We start from the raw sequence: 20,578 nt of genomic DNA, 5'->3' as shown, positions 1-20,578 counted from the left end.
GCGCCATAGCGCGAGCCCGAATCTGTAGACCCAGGCTCTGAGACTCACTGCCGCAGAGACGCTGTGTGGCGACACAGCAGCACAGGCTGTGCTGATTGGTCAGGGAGATGAGAGCCAAAAGAAAATACAGGGGGTCCTGTCTGTGATCTGTAGCTTCGATAAAGAATGCTCTTTATAGTCATTGCAATTGACTCCCATTTCTTCTCTTCCCTGAGGGACACTGCAGCTACGGTCTTTTCTATATATTCACTCTGTACAAATGAACAGAAGTCCTCTTATGTTACAATTAGTAACTAAAATTTTAGATGCTTATCAGAACCTCTCGAGTCTGCAGAATTTGGCTGGAAATCACATGAGAACAGGCTGTCTCCTCAGATTTCCATTACCTGCTGCTTTGGATCAGCTGAAAATTCCACAATGTTGGCCTTTTGTTGTCTTTATTAAAGCAGTGTGAGACAGATGGAATGAAAAATAAGGGAAAGGGAAAGAAATGTTTCAGAACCTTCCCAAGCTGTGGCAAAAGTTCAGGGGGAAATAGAGGTGTTTCCTGTTTTTCTGAATCACTTCACTTGAGCCTAGTGAGAATGAAGAAGACAATACTCACATAGCTCTGTGGCTTAATATGTACATTATGCAGTGTATTCCTAATGCGTGCTGAAAGAGCAGCGTTGATCAGTTGTTGTCACTCTGATTTTAGTGAATGAAAGCATTGGTCTTAAGCCTTGAGAAAATGGAGTCATTTGACATAATCCAATATTATAATTAATTTATTTTTTGCTGTCAGGGGCTACTCAGAGCAAAGACATTGTCTTCCCACCCAGTAAGAAGCCGGCTTTTGCCACTGTCCCAAGAAACAGCTTTGCAGATCCATTCTCACTTATTCCAGGAACATGGATTGTCAATATTATGGCAGAGGGAGTCCTCCTGGTAAGAAAATGACTGGATTTTTTTTTTTTTAACTTTTTGAGAGTAGAATTTATTTGGGAGAGTTTGAGAGAGAATGAAAGGACCACCTCAGAATTAGGTGCCAGGAAGAGCCCTCTAATGGACATGAAACTCAATATCAGAGGAGAGCACGGTGTCATTTTGGAATAAAAAATTGTGAAATTTTACAATTCTGCATTTCACTTCTTTTTCTCTTATTTGAATCTCACCTGCCCTTGTTTTGTATGTATCAGACTTTTAAATATATCTAGACTGTGCCCCTCCAATGGATGCACTTTTTAAAAAATTCACAGGTGCTTATACAAACCTGTAATCATCACATTTTGGCCCTATCCAGATGTCTTATCCAAAATCTGGGTCAGTTATAATTTGAAACTCTTTCCATAGAGTTAGAGCCCAATCCTGAAAAAGCCTACAAGAGTCACTTCACTCATGAGAGCAATCCAAGCTTTCATGTGTTTGATGGATCAAGCCCTTAATTATTGATGAAGATCCTATGAAAGGGAACTCTTTCAGAGAAAATATAAGAGGAACTCCGCCTTTAATAAGTTGTTTTCTAAATGCTGTGACCTCCTTCCACTGCATACGAAACTGGCAAACTATCCATCATAAAGATTCAGAAAAGTTAGTGCAAAGTATGACAAAGGCAGAATGTTTCAAGTGATCACTTATGAAACACCCAAAATATGTATAATCACAATGAAATCATGTCAAAATCAACTTGTATTTTTTAACATTTTTTAGCATGAATCAGAAATGAACACCTTCAATCATCAAGCCCATGACTGTACTAAAATATATGGAATAGATGACATAATGACAACAGTACTATTAAACCTTGTTTCTTATCTATAATGGCAATATTTTTTAGGTTTTTGTTGTCTGTTCTGTCCATAATTCTGAAAGGGGACTTGCTGATTATCCTAACAAATCATATTATTTATTTTTTATAATAAAACTTCAATAAATAAAAATTTAAAATCAAATAAACATCAGTATATAGATTGAAATTGATAGACCAGTAGAGCCAGAGTTTTAAAATGTGCCTTCTTTTTATGCCTGTTTGACTTTATTTAATTCACTGAATTTGTATGCACAATCAGTTTGGTGCACATAGGAGAACCCTTTTTGCATATGTTAGTCAATCACAAGTGTTTTTGTGCATGTAAATTCGACATCTTGCATGCACAGGTGAATAGTGTGCAGAAGCAATTGTGTACATAAAGTAGTGTTTATGTAACCCATGCTTACACCATGTGGTACTCTGTCCTCCTCTAGTGGTTTGACTGCGCAGAAGTTTGAGAGTCAGCTGCAGCCCTCAGCTGAGAAACCTGGGTCTCTTACCTCAGTGGCTCTCATCCCTTTCCAAACTACTGTTCTGCTTTAGGAGTCTTAATTGTCTTGCATCCCCCCAAGTGATACCTCACGTAAAAACTACTTGCTGACAAAATCAGACATAAAAAGTACAAAAGTGTCACAGCACACTATTACTGAAAATTTTTTTACTTATTTTTACCATATAATTATAAATTAAATCAATTGGAATGTAAACATTATACTTACATTTCAGTGCATAGTATATAGAGTAGTATAAACAAGTTGTATGAAATTTTAGTTTGTACTGACTTTCCTAGTTCATTTTATGTAGACTGTTATAAAACTAGGCAAATATCTAGATGAATTGATGTACCCCCTGGAAGACCTTTGCATACGTTTTAGAGATGTACATTTTATAATTTTCTGTGTGCTCTTGTATGAATCACATTCTTTGTTTTTAGGATTACATGGTGCTGTTACCTAGTGATTACTATGAAGCGCCCATCTTGCAATTACAAGTTACAGAATCTTGCACCTATTCAGGACGTGCTACGACAGATAAGTTAGTATATACACTGTATAATAAGCTGATTACCCTGGACTACTTTAATGATTTTTCTTTAATGTTGTAATTGGTAATTATGATATCACCATGTTTTGCTTTGTTTTAAAGCTGCTTGCTTTATCAGCATTTACCACTAGCCAGATTTTCCTGTGTCCTCGGTTCAGAGGCGACACATTTTTTGCTTGGTGGAGAGTACAGAAAAATAGCTGTCCGACAGCCAACCCCAGAGCATCCAGTGATGTCACACATCAGTGGAATAGAGGTCAGATTCCTGTATCCATACTAACAGATACTAATTATAGTCATGTTTTTATTGCCAACTGTAAATTAGCTAATTGTAAATTTGTTGGGATCGATTCCGCTGCAAATTCATAGCAAGTCCATTAGCCTCCATGAAGTTACTTGGGGTTTATAGAAGTGTAATTTAGGACACGTCTACACTGGTGTGCAGTTTGGACTAAAGGGACATTAGTGCGAGCTAGGGACCTTTAAGTTTGCACCTATAGCATCCATATGGGGAAATTACAGCACAGCACTTTTGTGCACACTGCCTATTCATGCCCCATTAGTCCAAACTGCAGGCCAGTGTGGACATGCCTTAAGATCAGAATCTGGTTCATTGACTAATCTCACACATGGCTGCAATAAATATACAACTGTGATGTAAGTGAGTGCTTTTCAAAGTCGGGCCACCGCTTGTTCAGGGAAAGCCCCTAGCGGGCCGGGCCGGTTTGTTTACCTGCCGCATCCGCAGGTTCGGCCGATCGCGGCTCCCAATGGCCGCGGTTCGCCATCCCAGGCCAATGGGGGCTGCGGGAAACGGCATGGGCTGAGGGATGTGCTGGCCGCCCTTCCCGCAGCCCCCATTGGCCTGGAGCGGTAAACCGCGGCCAGTGGGAGCCACGATCGGCCGAACCTGCGGACACAGCAGGTAAACAAACCGGCCCGGACCGCCAGGGGCTTTCTCTGAACAAGCGGCGGCCCGACTTTGAGAAGCACTGCTTTATTCTATCAAAGGTCAAAAGGTTTTGTAAAGAATCCTTCACTGAAATCCCTCAGTTAGAAGGTAGTACATGTACTGTCAAACTGTCTGTTTTAGAAACAAATCGTATCATTTGGCAGTAACAATAACACATAAAGGTAATGTAAAATTTATCATTTTGTGATTTCTTAAATATATATATGTACATCTGTGTACATTTGTTTTATTAATGGTTGCATTTTTTTTAAAAAAAGCAAAGAAGCCGAACAATTATGCCAAAGTATATCCATTAAAACAGGGTCTCATGCTTTATCATATAAAGTTTTGTAGTAGTACGTTATTGAACAAATACAACACTAACCTGTATGATCTAATTCTGTACATGGGAACAACACATAAAGATAATGACTCCTTTTGTCTCCTGTTAATATCCTCTGGCACAGCTCATTCGTGAAAATCTGTATTGAAACAGGAACAATTAAACACCAAAAGCCCTGATCCTTCTAACACTTATACATGTTCCTAGCTTTACCCATGTGAGTACTCCCATTGAAATCAAAATGACTAATCACATAAACAGATTCATATACATACTTAAGTGTTCACAGGATCAGGGCCTAAGGGAATAATGATGAAAATGCTAACATTCAGGAGAATTCTACTGAATTCAGCAACAATAAAAGTGTGCAGCTGTATTGCACTTTTCATGCCAGTATCTCAATAAATAGAAATTTAAAATTTTTTCAAGTAGTTCGCTTAGGACTCAAAGGAAAACTTCATGCTTCAGAAAGTGCTGTTGGTTATTTATTAGATAACAACCTTCTTCTCGGCCCAGCATTTTGCATGAAGAACTGGAGGCTTTTCTTTCAGTTGAGACATAAAAACAATATTGACCTGGCATTAAAAATTCCATGTGGAGAGGAATGATGATAGCCCCATGTCCTGGCAAAATTCGGGAAAGTACATTCCACCTATAAAAATGCTTTCTTCTGTTATGTCTATTGGATAGAGTAAGATTCTTTTGTCCAAAACTGTCATATAATATTCCTGGCACTAATATAAGGGCGGGTGTTTCCAGAGATGGCTGCATTTTGATGGCAGGCATAGTAATCTCTGTATATACAGTTTTATTTCTGAAAAGCAGCTTAATGTTTGTGAAAAGTAATATATAAATTGAGTGATTTTTTCCCCCAATGATGCTAAGCTTATTTTCTTGTTGAATCTCTAATAGGTTGATTTACACCTGAGACTGAACATTCCCCAAGTCGGTCGCTATGTGGTAGTTCTTGAATATGCTAATGAAGATGATCAATTATACACTGCTGAAGTGATAGTGAACAGTCCTGGGCCTGCCCTGAAGGCCAGAGTGAACATATACAGCTGTAAATACAGGTAGTGATTTCAGAAATAATTATTGAACGGTTAAATTATCAGGTGGAATGGAATTTTATACTTTTTAATCAAAGATTTCTTTGTAACGCATGTAAATTGTGGTGTATAGTTTGTTTTATTTTCTAAGGTTTTTAAGTTATCTGAACTGTACGTTTGAATTGTACAGTTTATACAATAACTCCTCACTTAATGTTGTAGTTATGTTCCTGAAAAAAGTGAAACGATGTTAAGCAAATCCAATTTCTCCATAAGAATTAATGTAAATGAGAGGGTTAGGTTCCAGGAAAAAAATTTTCACCAAACAAAAGACTACACACACACACACACACACAGTATAAGTTTTAAACAAACAATTTAATACTGGTACACAGTGATGATGATTATGAAGCTTGGTTGAGGTGAAGGAGTCAGAGGGTGGGATATTTCCCTTACTGCTAAATGATGAACTAGCAATTAGCTGAGCCCTCAAGGGTTAAGTCTCTCACTCTACAAGGCAGCAGGAATGGAGGGAGATATGCGCATTTCCCCTTTAAGTACACTGCCTTGTTAATTAGATCAGCTTGCTGAGACCGCAGCTGCTGCAAGCTCCCTCCGTCCTGAGCCCTGGTGTGTCCCCCCTGCTCTATGGAAGATGGGGTAAGCGGGGTGCAGGAGCAGGGGGGAGGGGGACATCCTGACATTAGCCCCCCCTCTTCCTTCCCTCCTCCCCGCACAGCAAGCAGGAGTCTGGGGGAGCAGCTCCAAGGCAGAGGGCAGGAGCAGCACATGGCATTGGGGGGAGGGACATAGCTGAACTGCAGGCAGCTGCTGCACAGGGAATTTAGGGGAGTGAGGAGTTGATGGGGGAGCTGATAGGGGGGCTGCCGGTCCACCCTGGTTCCAAGCCCCCACCAGCTAGCTGCAACGAGCTGCTCTTCCTGCAAGCAGTAGACAAAGCAGGCAGCTGCCAAACGACGTTAGAAGGGATCATTACACAACTTTAAACGAGCATGTTCCCTAATTGATCAGCAATGTAACAATGAAACAACGTTAACCGGGACGACTTTAAGTGAGGAATTACTGTATTCCTTCTCTTTATCTAGGTTTTTATACCATGCTCCATACTGTGGCATATGTGCACTTAATATTACTATTACTTCAGCTAACTGGGCACTGTATCTTCACATAAAATGTTGCATCTTAAAATTTAGTTACAAATCTTTATGAATTATTAAGCACAGAATCCCATGAGCCACACATCCTCCATAGATGCATCTTCCCTCCATGTGAAATGAAGGCTGCACTGCCTCTATAGAACTTATCAGGGAAAGTTAATACAGCCAGTACAGATTCTAGGCCAATATGTACAGCCAACAGACTGTAAAGGAATGGTTGCCTTTTGCATTAAGAGTGATGAGGCAGCGTTTTGTTGTCTGTAGGTATAAGGCTGCCAGGTAGTGGTGTGTAAGTGTTGGTTGCCCAGAGCCCTGAAGACTCAGGTTCTAGTTCTCTGGGTCCTTAGAGCTAGCTCGAGGAGAGCTAGTGCATGTCTGTCTATCTAGCTGGGAAGCACCCTCTCAGCTGCTGTGTAGACTTACTCATAGATGTAACCCCTAATGCTTGTCTTAATAAATTGTACCATACCTAGTTACGGGCACTATGGGCTTGATGGTACCCTAGTTCTATGCAAAGGCTTCCCCCTCCTTCTCTACCCCCTGGGCTCCTTGAGCAGCCTTCTGCATAGGAGTAGGACCCTCATAGATTGTAGCTCCAAGCACAGGAGTATAGGAGGAAATGTGTACCTGATAATGTCCCCCCCGCCCCTCCAAACTTTGGCTCCATCCCCCTCCAAACTACTGGCCAGCAGAGCTGTGTGAGCATACAGGAGGGGGAATATGCTACACTCCAAAAAGTGGTGTATTACATTTCTCACTGTCCCTCAGCAAGGCAGGAACCCTGCACTTCTGCTGGGGTGGCACAGCTCCATATCAACCCTACACAAGGCTGAGCTTAAAGCTTTCAGTAGGACTCTGTGTGTGAGCAGGTACTCACCAAAGCCTAGCCCTATTGACGTTAATCAGTACGGGTTGGATTCCACCACACTTGCTCCTGTTGAGTAGTACCTTACTGTACAAACTGCCCCCTTAAAATCAAGGATCACCTAGCCTTTGTGCGCGTGTTTGCGGCTGTTCTATGCTGCAGGCTGTGTGTGGCAGTAGAATGCAGCAGCTTTCTTAACTACTGAAGAATGTTGGCTCCTGAAAGTGTTTACCTGGTACATTGTTACCTGCAAGGCCCTTCATTTTCAGTTTTTATTCTGTTTAAAATTTCCTGGGAATTTATCAGTGTTTATTACAAAAATTAAAAAACGGGTGAAAATTGGTGCAAAAAAACTGACTTCATGGTTTTCTGAATACAAGTCAGGGTTAATATTGGGGAACAGGAGGACAGAAAAAAAGCAACAAATGGAGAAAAGTAACAGTAATTCTTCCCTGGCTTCCCACTCCAGAAGGAGAGATGGCGGCTTGGTAACCTGGATGGACCTCAGCGGGACCCTGGCTCCTTGCTCTGAAAGGAGAGATGGTGGCTCAGTACCCTGGGTGGTCTAGGTAACCGAGCCACCATCTCTCCTTCCAGAGCAGGCCCAGAGCAGGCCTGAAAGTCGAAGAGGTGGATAAGGAGAAGGTGTCATCTCCTCATGCTGCTGCCTCTATTTCATCCACTTCTGGGCCTGCTTCGGAAGGTGGGAAGTAAGAGCAGTTAACTAAGTTGTCCAGGTCACCAAGCCACCTCCTCTCCTTCTGGAGCAGGAAGCCAGGTCTGGGAGTTCTGGCAGTTCTTTTTTTAGGACTCAAGCACTAACGTACACATACGCCTGCACGTATGTGTGCGTTTGTATTTTCCACTACATTTTTGCCTTGCTTTAACACACACCCTGGTATTTACAGTTAGACTAACTGATTATTAACATAAACACATCTATCTAATGTAATGTATTGGATTTTCTTACCATAAAGAGTATTTTCATGTAGATGTCCAAAATTATGGTGAAAATCATTGAAAACCAAATAATAGCTTTTGTAAAACCCAGAGAATTATTCAGTAAAAAGCAGCATAAAATGAAAATGAAAGGCCTTGCTTATCTAGCATGTTACAGAGCACTAAAGCTGCTAAAAATGACTAAAGTTTGGTGCCCATTTCAAAGCTTGCATACAGTGATGATTCAAGTGGAGACTTGAACTAAAATCTGGGCTTGGGGCTATGGATAGAATATGCCAAAGTGGAAGCAGTGCTTTACACATGACTCCTCTTGCTCCTCCCCTTTATTTGGTCTATCTACTGAGATGCTGCATTTTTATCAATGACTGAGGGTATTCATTGTCCATTATCCAGGAGAAAAGCTAAACATGTTGGCACTAGCATGTGCAGTACAAAATATGGCACTGGCAGGAGGCTAATTTTTAATTCTACTTTCTGCTGCAGCTTCCTTTGTCGCAGTGTTGTGGTTGATAATATGAATCGCATTGCAGTCTATGATCTTTTAGCTGATGCAAAGTTACATCTTAAGGCATCAGTGATAAATTTTCTTCTGGTAAGTTTCTTCTTGTAATACTTTCCCCAAGAGATAAAGAGAGACTCTTTTATCCTTTTTTTATATGCTGTGTGGTGATTTTTTAAGTTCTTGAGGATGGTGATTAGGATACAGTTTGAGGATTGCTAGGATTCATATAAGTTCAATTTCAAAGTGTTAAAAAAATCTTCTTTCTTGGCAAAGGCATCACCAACATACATCTGCTTTATTTCATTTACCCAAATTTCTCCTGTATGTATAATTAAAGGAAGTATCTTCTAGTAGCTTTCATACTTTATCAATGGGCTTATATTTTTCTCCTTACCTTTTAATTTTTTTATTTTTGAAATTCTTCATGGGAATTTCCTAGCTCTCCCTCAGAGTTTCAGGTTGTGCAGGCTTTCATTTTTGAAACACAAGTGGCTTTTAAACATTTTTTATTAGAAAACTTTTGCTGCCATCTTTTGGTCACATGAATAATTTTTTTTTCCTGAGTTGACTTTTCCTTCCAAGTTGTTTCCTGTGTTACTTATTTTAGAGACATAGGGCCAGATTCTGTTCTTTGTGGAAAATCCAGTGTAAATTCAGAGCAGCTCCATGGATATGTCCAAGGAATGAGAATAGAATCTAGCCTAAGATTGTTATGTAGAACATAGGATGGCAGTTGCTTTATATCCTCTTGTTGCAAGGCATTGTTCAGTGTTACCAAATACTGTCTGAAATCTCTGTTAGCTCTCAATAGTGTTGACAAGATTCATATCCAAAAGATGTGGAATAAAACCAATACCTCTTGTGCTGACTTAGAGCAGAGGCTTTTTATCTATTTTATTTTTAATTCTATGTATAATGAGAGTTTCTCTTCTCTGCAAAAAAAAGCTATAATACTTTCCCTATATTTCTGAATACTCTATTTAGCTGCAGAAAATGTGGTTTCCCAGTGCTCAAAGTGAAGACAAAAATGTATTAGTGCTTATGGGTGGCGGTGAGGGGGGCACTCCTGACTGCCAGTACCATGCAGGTAATGCCCCAGCAGCTTAGGAGTTAAAGATTCAGGCAGGTCAGGTATACCAAGGATTGAGATTGGAGAAGCAACACACAATTTTGGAGCACAGAGGGCTGGTCCAAATAGCAAAGACAAACAGGCTTCTCGCAGTCAGAGTTCAATAAATAAAAAACCCAAGGGCTTCTTGCAGCCTGTTTCCTTTTGTTCCACAGTGAGTCAAATGAGCTGTCCCAATCCAGACAGTGAGTAACTGTTAACAGTTCCCTTTATTAGCCCCTCCTAAAGGTGTTATTCACTGCAGTTGAGCCTAGCCCCATTCCACCACTGGCTGGGTTCCCATGATTCCTTACGCTGAGGACAGGCATCTTCAATTGACTCTGCCATATGGAAAGAAATTTTTAACTCTCTACCCTCCAGAGTCTGTATTTCCCATTCAAAGGTGCTAAAACACAGGCTGTGCTGTCCTGTTATTTCTACACTAGACTGCTGCTGGCTTCTTTGCTGCTCATTTGGCATTTTTTGCTTCCTTTTTAAGTGGTTCATGCACAAATACATTTTTTTTCACTTTCGTTTTTATCAGTTTTCTTATGGGAGAAATTAAGTCAGGTTGCCCTACCATATACCTGGAGACTAACTTTGAGTTTTGCTATTGACTTCATTTTAGCAGCTGCTTCTCCCATTTCACTGGGGCCAGGATTTCACCCAGTGTCCAAAAAGTCATAGGACAGCAAATGGGGGAGTTATGGCCTTTCCTTCCAAACTTGTACGGTGTGCTCTCTGGACATAGCTGAAGATCTGCCTATCTTAGATACTACAGTAGTTGGCACTATGTAAATACCAAAGCACTTCACTATTTAAAAAAAATGCATTTATCATCACAATACCCCTGTGAGGTAGGGAAGTTCTGTGAGTGAGGTAGGGAAGTTCTGTGACAGGGCAGAGGCTTGAACCTGGGTCTCCTAGTGTTATAGCTAGTGCCCTAACTACTGGATCATCTTTCCTCTTTGGGTCTGGCCCCTTTATTTTTAACTGACTAAAAATATCACAGTGTTAACTGGGCATTGTACATTGTAATTGTGTGTGTTTTGCAGCACAAAATTTGCATTGTATCAGCTGAAGAATTTTCTCTAGAATATGTGGATCCTAAAGTACACTGCATAGCCACTTATGGGAGCTTTCTTAATCAAAGGTAATTTGCATGCTTCCTTCCTTTTTTATGAAAGAGTCCTTGAAAGGGCAGACATATGCATTGAGTGGTATTTTAATGCCTTTATGACTGAAACTTTGCTCTGTGACTCAGAGATGATTTTAGGCCACGATATGACAGGGTCGTATTTGATAAAAAGTTTAAGTGTTAATCTAGACAGTCTTTGTCTAGGATTTAGTTAATACCCTCAGTAGCAGATTCCTAGCCAGTCTGAACTACTGTATGCTAAACTTTTGGGAGAAATGTGACTATATAAAGTTGCAGCATCCTGGACATCCAGGATGCAGAAATACATTGTTTCTAGCCTGGCAAGTCATGGAATGGTTTTATATGACCATTATTCTGATATGAGTTTTATTCTGAACTTTTATTCACCACTTCATTTCTGCTAGGGTTTTAGCAGCTGCTTCCCATGAGCGTAGATATTAATGATGTATGCCATTTCAAGACTTCAAATGATTCTCCTTTACAGTGAGGTCTTTTTCTACTCTTTTGACAAGTGTAAAGGGGGCTTAAAGTGAGTGTAACTGTAATTTACAACTCTTCAGAAGGTAGAAAGAATTGTTGATTAAATCTAATAATTCTCAAGATAGTAGCTGCTAAAATAATATTTGAATTGAAGTGGAAGGGAGAAAAATCAGGATGGTAATCAGAATGAAGAGCTTTTAAGGTCCAATACGTCATCTTTCTTGGCTTCCACATGGTGCACAGTGTTTCATTTTCAGCCTCTGCTTATCCTGGAGGGATCAGTCTTTTATAGCTGGGACTAGTTCCTGAGGATTGAATATAGGAAATCTTGGACCTCACAGCAATGTAGTTTTGAAACCCTTGAATCTGAATAAAAGGAGGATTTCAGGTTGGTTGAAAAAATAAAATTAGACTATGAAGATATGATGAATATATATCTTTATTTTTGCTTTTGTGGAAATATATTGTTTTTATGTTTTCATATTTGCTTTAGTTCCAGCATAAATAATTTATGTTACAGTTTTGTTCTGTTGTTAAATATATTATTAGCTGGCTTCATATTTAATTTTGTAAATGGGTTTAATGTTCATGAAATTGAAAGATTAACGGCATTGGCTCAGTTTAGTTATTTTATGAGCAGATGCCTTAAGAGATTTCCCACACAGGCCTGGCAAATGGACCTCAGTTCTGGACTGGAAACAAACCTGCTGTTCCAGTTCTGTGCCTCTCTTGAGCAGAGATTGATGATTGCCTCATGCTTATAAGAAGTGTATATATATCCATGAGTAACTAGAATGAAATTACCGAATTCATTTTCACTTGAAGCCTTAAAAAAGATTTCTTTCAATCCAGATAGTCAGAAGTAAATGAACCTAGAAATGGATAGTTAAACATTTTGGGTGGTCTATAGAGTCCCTTTTGGGGAGCTACCATATATACTCATTCATTAGCCCGTTTGATTATAAGCCGACCCCCCAAAATGGATATGTAAAAATAGCAAAAACTGTATGACCCTTTCATAAGCCGACCCTATATTTCAGGGGTTGGAAAACTTTGGCACGCGGCCTGTCAGGGTAAGCACCAGTTTGTTTACCTGCCACGTCCGCAGGTTCGGCCGATCGCGGCTCCCACTGGCCGCGGTTCGCTGCTCCGGGCCAATGGGGGCAGTGGGATGCGGCGCGGGCTGAGGGAACCTGCAGACGCGGCAGGTAAACAAACCGGCCCGGCCCACCACGGTGTTTACCCTGGTGGGCCGCGTGCCAAAGGTTGCTGATCCCTGTGTTAGATATTCAATTCAATGATTCCATAGAGTTTAAAATCATCATCTTTTGGTGTAGACCTGTTTATAAGCCGACCCCTGCTCTTTGATGCGTCACTTTTTTACCAAAAATATTTGGCTTATGAACGAGTATATACAGTATGTTGTCCATATACCTACTTAGGCTCTAATCTTGCAAATACTTGCACATGTGTGTAACTTTTAAGTGTGTGAGTAATCCCATTGACTTCAGTGGAATTACTCACATGTTTAAAATTGAGCATGTATGCAAGTATTTTTAGGATCAGGATATTTGCTAGTATTTTAGATTCTTTAATTTGTAACTAACCTGACTCACTAAAATTTAGTTATGTGTTCTGACACCATTGGTTGTATTTTTGCATCTTGTTTAACAAACATTAACAGGTAAGCTGTTTATGATACAGAAGGTTTGAGTAAATTTAGTTACACATCCATTCAGTGATTTAAATCCATACATCTTCATTTTGCTTAATTGATATCAACTATGTAGAATGCAAAACAGTGACATTAGTTATTAATGTATTTTTAAGTGTATTCATTCTAATGCATTGACTTTTACCACTCTGACTAATTTTTATTTCGTATTTGTTCTGCACCACTAGGCCTACAACTTTATTATTATTTTACATAAGGAATTCTTCCTACTGCATGAATAATTACTATAATCCTATTTTTAGTGCATCATGCATTCCCTCGGTGTATGAAACTCCACCGGTGGCCTTGCTTTTGGATGCGCTAAGGGATGGGAAAATTTCAGAAGTGCAGAGAAATGTACCATACAATCCACTGAGTGTCCCTTTACCTTCTGCTAACCGGGTTAATGGAGTAACCTTGACCTCATTACAGGTAGTTCACATTTGACTGTATTATTTCTAAGGCACAAAGTATGTTGTCAGTAATGTGAAGTAGACTGAGAACAACATGAGAATTAAAGCTAAATGATATTTTAGGGCCAAGCTGTTGCAGGGTGAGGAAGTCTGATAGATAATATTCACAAACAGAAACAAAGGAATCAGAACCAACTAATGAAAAACCGTTTTGCTGGGCTGTGCACAGTAATTAACGTATTTTATAATGTAAATAGACTTATGATGACTTGCAGCTTTGCCGCTCAAGTGTATAGTTTTATAGTAAGTATGAGTGAGGGTGGGCGATTGTGTGTGTTGTGCTGGGGGTTTCGTGCTGGTTTGTGTGTGTAACAAAAGAGGGATGTGTGTTGCAGTGAGGGGGTATGTATGTTTGGGGTTATTGTGTGTGTTGGTTGTGTTGTGTGGGTGGTTGCATTGATTTGTGTGGGGGTTGTGTTGTGCTAGGAGATTTTGGATTGTTTTATGTTGATTTGTGTGGGGGTTGTGCTTGAGGATTTTGAGTTGTATGGGTGGCAAATCAACCTGTGAAGAACTGTGGCAGTTGGGCCAAGTAATCCACCATCTGTGCAGTCTACCTCATATCACTGACTTATTACAACCAATTAAATGGTTGCATGCAAATTAGCTGTAGAGTAAGGGTGGTGATTGGTTGAGTTACCTCTGACATCACAATTGTCGAGGTCTGTTGGCATAGACAGATACATGCTTTACTATTATGTATTATTATGTAGATATGAGTATGCAAACATAGGGACAGATCCTGCAAGATCCTTTTCCCTCTTGAGAGATGCTGAGCTCCCTCAACTCCCATTGCAGGTAGGAGCAGGCCCATAGTAAAAATGAATTAATAAAACAAATGCATAAGCTTAGCTGTCCTTGTTTCTGCAGAACCAGCTTACTTTGAGTGGGAAAGTGCCAAGTTTGGGCAGATATGTAGTTGTTGTACATTTCCATCAGCCAGAGCACCCAACATTTCCTGTGCAAGTGCTTGTGGATGGGGGACGCCTATGGTCAGGTAAGCCGTGCTTTATATTAATTCAGCTCTTTTTTCTTTCTCAGCATTTTAGTTAACTAGATTTTAAAATTTCATTTAGGTTCCTTCAGTGCTTCTTTCTGCCCTCACGCTTTTGGCTGTCGAGACCAGGTGATTGCAGAAAACCAAATTGAACTGGATATCCCTGGCCCTGAGGTTTCTGTTACTGTGAAGATTCCTAATGAAAAAACACTGGTTGTGGTAAGTTTGTTACACATCAAGATTTGAAAGTATTATTTTTACCTCTTGAATAGTAGAGCTTTTCAGGTTCACTATTTACTTGGAAATGGATGACTGTGAATGCAATAGTTTTTCTTAATTTATTTTGTATTTTTTAAAGAGCTAATTGTAACTTAGGGGGCACTTTTGTCTTGTCTTGTCTTTTGGTCCAAATGTTGACCAACTACAAAGCTGATAAAAAAGTGGGGTGAAAACATTCACAACATTTTACACCTTTTTTTAATCAAAAATGTTGATAACAAATTTAGTCAAATTTCAGAGTTTTCAGCAAGCTCTGAATCTGGCTCTCTTTGGTGTTAATCTTCCTCTTCTCTTGAAACAGTCATTTAGGCCTTGATAAAGGGAGGAGCTTAAGCATGTGGCTGACTTTTTAAGTATGTGAGTGGTCCCACTGAAATCAGTGGAGTTCAGCATGGCACAGCAGCCTCTGCCCACAAGATACCAGTCGCAGGATCAGGGCCAGAGCAAGTCAGTATAATCCTCACTCCCCTGACTCTGGTGTTAAATCCACTTGTTGCAGCTTGTCTTAGATTGTAAGTTGCTTGGAGCCGGGACTGTATTGTACTGAGAGAGAAATCCTGCCTCCATTAAGTCAGTAGCAAACTCCTGTTGACTTTAATGGGCCCAGGATTTCACCCTGTGTTTGTACAGCACTGAGCACAAAGAAACCCCATTCTGAACTGGGGCTTCGGGATACTCCTGCGGTACTGTAATAACAACAGCTTGTCTGTGGCACATGACTTAAATCCTCAAGTTCTGCTCCTAACTTTTAATATGACTGGTAGTTTATTTTTCTCCACAATACAGTAGGCATCTATTAGACTGGGGTCTGACCCAGGAAAATGCTCATGAGGAAATACTGAGCTTCCACAAATATTGTGCCTAGCCATCTTCGCTTTCCTGCCCCTAATACTAAAGGTTCAGACATATACTCCTACAGTCCATAGAAAGTGGGGACACGGGCTTCAGAAATGTAGAAATTTGTGTAAGAAATCTGAAGAACTGTCTTGTTTCAAGATAGCTGAATTTTGAATACAGTCTTCATATGAATTTGGGAGGAGAAACCCATCATCATTCCAAGTAATTGAAAATAGCTTAATATGCAGCTTATGAAAACAATTGTTCCAATGATTTTTCCATCCTACCAACTTCTTCTACACAGGAGTTCGGATCTTGTAGAAAAATCCAGGGATGATACTGGAAATGCATTTAACTATAGATAAACACCTTAGTTGGTTTCTTCTGTTTTTCTATGAAATATACAGTTTAGTTTCCTTGTTGTTTTAAGGAACACGTTTTAGTTGTTCCAGCAGACAGCTACAGTCATAGCCTACTTCAGAAAAGGACTGTGGACAAGTCGTTTGACTTTATCAACCAGTGTGGAGGAAACAGCTTTTATATTGAGTAAGCATCGCTTTTTAAGACACTGAACATTTTACAGAAAGTTGTAAATTATTAATATTTTACTGTATATTAAAATACTTATACCATACCTATCACAGTTCTACATGGGCATGTTTTACATGGCTTATGCTGGGTCATTGAAATTACAAAGGATATTAAAATATGGGTCTACATTTTTCCATGACTGCGCTCTGTTAATCAAATTTAAAGGTGGAGTACCATTGCATATTGTACAAAAAAAGTAAAAGCTGAGTTATCTATCTTTGGTATTGCTAAAGTGCCTATCTTCTTGGTATCTCTGAACAGAAGATACTTTCTTTGAAAAAATTATTTACAAAAATGGATGTCAAATCAGTTCAGTACTAGTGAATTGGTTTAAATATGTCCAAGCGTGTACATTGATATTGCTACTATGCATATGAACAATAGTAGAAATAAGTTTCCTAATTCGTTAAGCTAGTGCAGAATGTAGTCATTATAACTTCCTAATACCAGTTCTTACGTGATTTATATTTTTCTTCCACTAGCCCAGTAGCATCTTCAGCATTCTGTAAGGATTCTGTAAGGTCGCTAGTGGCTTTTTACAACGATGGAGCATTGCCCTGTAATTGCCATAAAGCAGGTGCCACTAGCTCGGCTTGCAACCCTCTGGGAGGACAATGTAGCTGCAAACCTAACGTCATTGGCCGTCGGTGTAGCCGATGCCAAACTGGGTACTACGGATTTCCATTCTGCAAGTGTAAGTTCATTCTGTTCTAAGTGGAAGTATTTTGTGACCTTATTTAATATGTGCTGCAGCTTCATTTTCTGCATATGGGACTCAATCCTACAAGGTGCTGATTAATGTAACTTTGATCCAGCACAGCACTTAATCACGCACTTCACCTTAACACGATTAGTCCTATTCACTTTAAACACACATGCTTAAAGTGAAGCATGCACTGAGGTGCTTTGCTGGACCAGGGCCAGTGTGCTTATTGCCTTGCTGGACAGAACCCAAATGCCACTCCTCTAGAGTTGAATGTTTTACTCTATACTCCCTAGTAAATAATATTTTCTAATTTATTGCCAGCTGTTGTGTCCCAACTCATGGCTACAAACCCTTTCATAAATAAGCAGACTGTAGCATTAACCTGGTAGCACTGACAAATTTATTGGTTACATGAAGTAACCTTGAATATCTGCCTTTCCTGGATATTATATTATACATTGAATACACTGATAAAGTAGTGACATTCTCACCAAAACAGAGGTTTGCCCAATGTGTAGCAAAATGTCCTGGGAAGTACTAAATAATAATATTTGTGTTGAATTTGAAGAACAATTTTGTGGAAAAGGCCCAAGGTCCCAGGCTACTCCTTGAAACCTTAGTTGTTGTTACCTGGCTAGTTTCCAGGAGTTTGCTTCTCTTCTCACTTATGCTGCTGTATCTGTTGAAGTCTGTTAAATGATACCAGTGTAAAGCTGGTGAAAGAGAGAAGAGAATGAGGCCCCATATGACTTGACTTGAATGGAATGAGAGTCATTTCTTTAAATCGAATATGATTAATCTGTAAAACATTTCCCCCCAACCCAGTATGCAACTGCGGCCGACGTCTTTGTGATGACATAACTGGTCAATGTATTTGCCCCCCTCAAACGGTGAAGCCCAAGTGTGAAGCATGTGAAAGACAATTTTTCAACTACCACCCCCTTGTTGGCTGTGAAACCTGCAACTGCTCAAGCAGAGGAATAGTTAATGTGGCAAACCCAGAATGTGATAAAAACAATGGGCAGTGCAAGTAAGTTTGCATTATTGGGTTAAACTTGTTATTATTAATGTTAAAAATGTACATTGGAAAATTCTTGAGGGGTTTGATTCACTTGTCTTTTTACATACTTGCAAGGGTGGGTGGATGTATTCTTATTTTGATGTAAAGAGATGTATGCGGTGCTATCCAGGGATTAGAAGAGGATACAAACTTGGTTTGCTCTGGTAACTGGTTAATGGTAATTAGGACTCCTGAGCTTTATTTCTATTTTTGCCACTGACTTGCCATATGACTTTGAGTATATAATTGAACCCCTCTGTGTCTTCTAATGGCTTGCCCAATATCACATAGCAAATTCGTGTCAGATTCAGGAATAGAAACCAGAACTCTGACTCCCAGACATGTACTCTAACTACTAGATACACTTCTCATGGATTCACAGGGTCTGGTTTATGTCCCAGCCTGTAACCAGTCCATTGGGAGTGACCCCATTAGTGTGCTGGGCCCCAAGGGTGCATACGTTTCCACAGGGACAGGCCGGTGGCCTCCAAGGCTGGGCCTTTGGGCATCAGCGATCCCTGTCTCTCTCTGTGGCTCCCTGCAGAGAATCCAGCCAAGCCAGACTCCCCCTTTGAGGCTTGTACTGTACCCCTGTAGAGTGCAGTACTCCCACTGAGTATTTGCAGTGACACCAGGCAGCCTTTTCCTAACCAGGTAACAGTGTATTGGTCACCTGACATACAGAATCTGAAAGCCCTTGGGTTAGCACAGAGAGGCAAAGGTTAAGCCAGAGCTCATCCTGGCCAAGCCAGTGCAATGAAAGCTGTTATTGACTCCATCTTAGGCTCTATCTCCCTCTGACCCCTTTGTGTGTCCCAGGTGAAAGCTGCCAGCCTCTCTCAAAAGCGAACATTTTATCTCCTGCCTTTCACATCTCAGTCCTTTGTCTCCAGGCTGGGCCATGCTGAGTTCACATCCCCACATGCCTGAGCTTCCCACTGTTTGGTGTTGATCGTTGTCTGTTAATCTGAGTTGCATTCTACCAGTTCCTAAATGACCCTGTTCACTGCGGCCCAGACAGCTAGGTGACACCCACACCTCATGTCCTGCATTCCCCCCAGGAACAGACTTAACCCTATTTCCCCCACTCAGTAGCAATGCAAAGGACAGGGAAAAGGAGGCAAACATAGGCTTCATAAAAATATTACAGAAAATTCCCACTTTGTAACAATACTCCCTCCATAATTCTTAAAATATTAATTACCTACCCCATAAGGTGTTATGAGGCTTAAGTAATGTTTGAAAAGAGCTTTGAAATCCTCTGATGAAACGTACACTCTGTGTCACTGCATGATGTTATTCACTGGGAGGGAGCTGTGAGTGCTAAGCACCTTTGAAATGAAGCCATATGTGTCTGACTGCCAGCACAGTGTGATGAGAATACACTCCTTAGATGTATCTTCTGATTTACATTATATGAAAAACTATTGTGTACAACTGCAACTGCAGTGAATTCTCTTAACTTCTGAAGCCTCTTCAATCCCATCGCAGTCATCATTTTTTTAGCTGCCTGTAAATATAAGAGAGCCCTTCGTGGCAAGCACAAATCCTTGGAGAGGCTGTAGGGTATTTTTCTCACTCTGACTTAATTTTTGATGCAACAAAGGTATTCAAGGCTGGTTGAATTTAACTTACATATTCATCTGTGACTCCCAAAAATGGAGCATCAGCTTTCCCACTCCACTGTTAATCCCATGAATGGAGTTTACCAACAAAGCCCTCATTTTCCCAGAGTACAAACAAAAGGAAGTACTTCCTCATGCAACACACAGTCAACCTATGGAACTTGTTGCCAGGGGATGTTGTGAATGCCAAAAGTATAACCGGGTTCAAAAAAGAATTAGATAGGTTCATGGAGGATAGGTCCATCAATAGCTATTAGCCAGGATGGTCAGGGACGCATCCCCATGCTCTGAATGGCCCTAAGCCTCTTATCACTAAGAAATTAACAAATTTCTGCCTGAGGCAAACTCACTATTTTGCCAAAGAAGTGGAATTTTGCCTTTTCCCCCCTCTCTCTGTGAAAAGCTTTGTCATCTGTCCATAATGGTGATATTTTTCACTTGTTGGCCAGTTAGGGAAAGCTCATGAGAATCATAAAATCGTCAGACTGGAAAGGACCTTGAGAGGTCATCTAGTCCAGTCCCCTGCACTCATAGCAGGACTAATTATTGTCTAGACCAACACTGACAAGTGTTTGTCTAACCTGCTCTTAAAAATCTCCAATGATGGAGATTCCACAACCTCCCTAGGCAATGTATTCCAGTGCTTAGCCACCCTGACAGTTAGGAAGCTTTTCCAAATGTCCAACCTAAACCGCCCTTGTCCTATCTAAATAAGCAGTACTTTATAGTGGAAGATAAATGAGCAATACTTGATGGTATAGCAGAGCTCTTTCTCTCTCTCTCTCTCTCTCTCTCTCTCTGCAAAGCACTAATCATTAAACTGCCAAGTTAGCCATTATATGCTGATTAAAATATTCAATTCCGTGG

The 20,578-nt window shown here is 40.3% G+C and overlaps 1 protein-coding gene across 1 annotated transcript in view; it reads left to right on the top strand.

The window, feature by feature from the left end:
- LAMA3 (laminin subunit alpha 3) overlaps positions 1–20,578 on the top strand; it is a 188,363-nt gene that overhangs the window by 94,956 nt on the left and 72,829 nt on the right. The window contains exons 24-35 of the mRNA XM_065397793.1: positions 785–927; positions 2,724–2,824; positions 2,936–3,089; positions 5,041–5,201; positions 8,664–8,772; positions 10,846–10,943; positions 13,407–13,575; positions 14,487–14,613; positions 14,693–14,832; positions 16,160–16,275; positions 16,803–17,014; positions 17,852–18,056. Of these exons, the coding sequence (XP_065253865.1) occupies positions 785–927; positions 2,724–2,824; positions 2,936–3,089; positions 5,041–5,201; positions 8,664–8,772; positions 10,846–10,943; positions 13,407–13,575; positions 14,487–14,613; positions 14,693–14,832; positions 16,160–16,275; positions 16,803–17,014; positions 17,852–18,056 (1,735 nt within the window). The remainder of the gene's footprint in view (positions 1–784; positions 928–2,723; positions 2,825–2,935; positions 3,090–5,040; positions 5,202–8,663; positions 8,773–10,845; positions 10,944–13,406; positions 13,576–14,486; positions 14,614–14,692; positions 14,833–16,159; positions 16,276–16,802; positions 17,015–17,851; positions 18,057–20,578) is intronic.

Source organism: Emys orbicularis, chromosome 2 (genome assembly GCF_028017835.1).
Source record: "Emys orbicularis isolate rEmyOrb1 chromosome 2, rEmyOrb1.hap1, whole genome shotgun sequence".
Classification (NCBI taxonomy): Eukaryota; Metazoa; Chordata; order Testudines; family Emydidae; genus Emys; species Emys orbicularis.
This window is presented reverse-complemented; position numbering and strand designations above follow the sequence as displayed.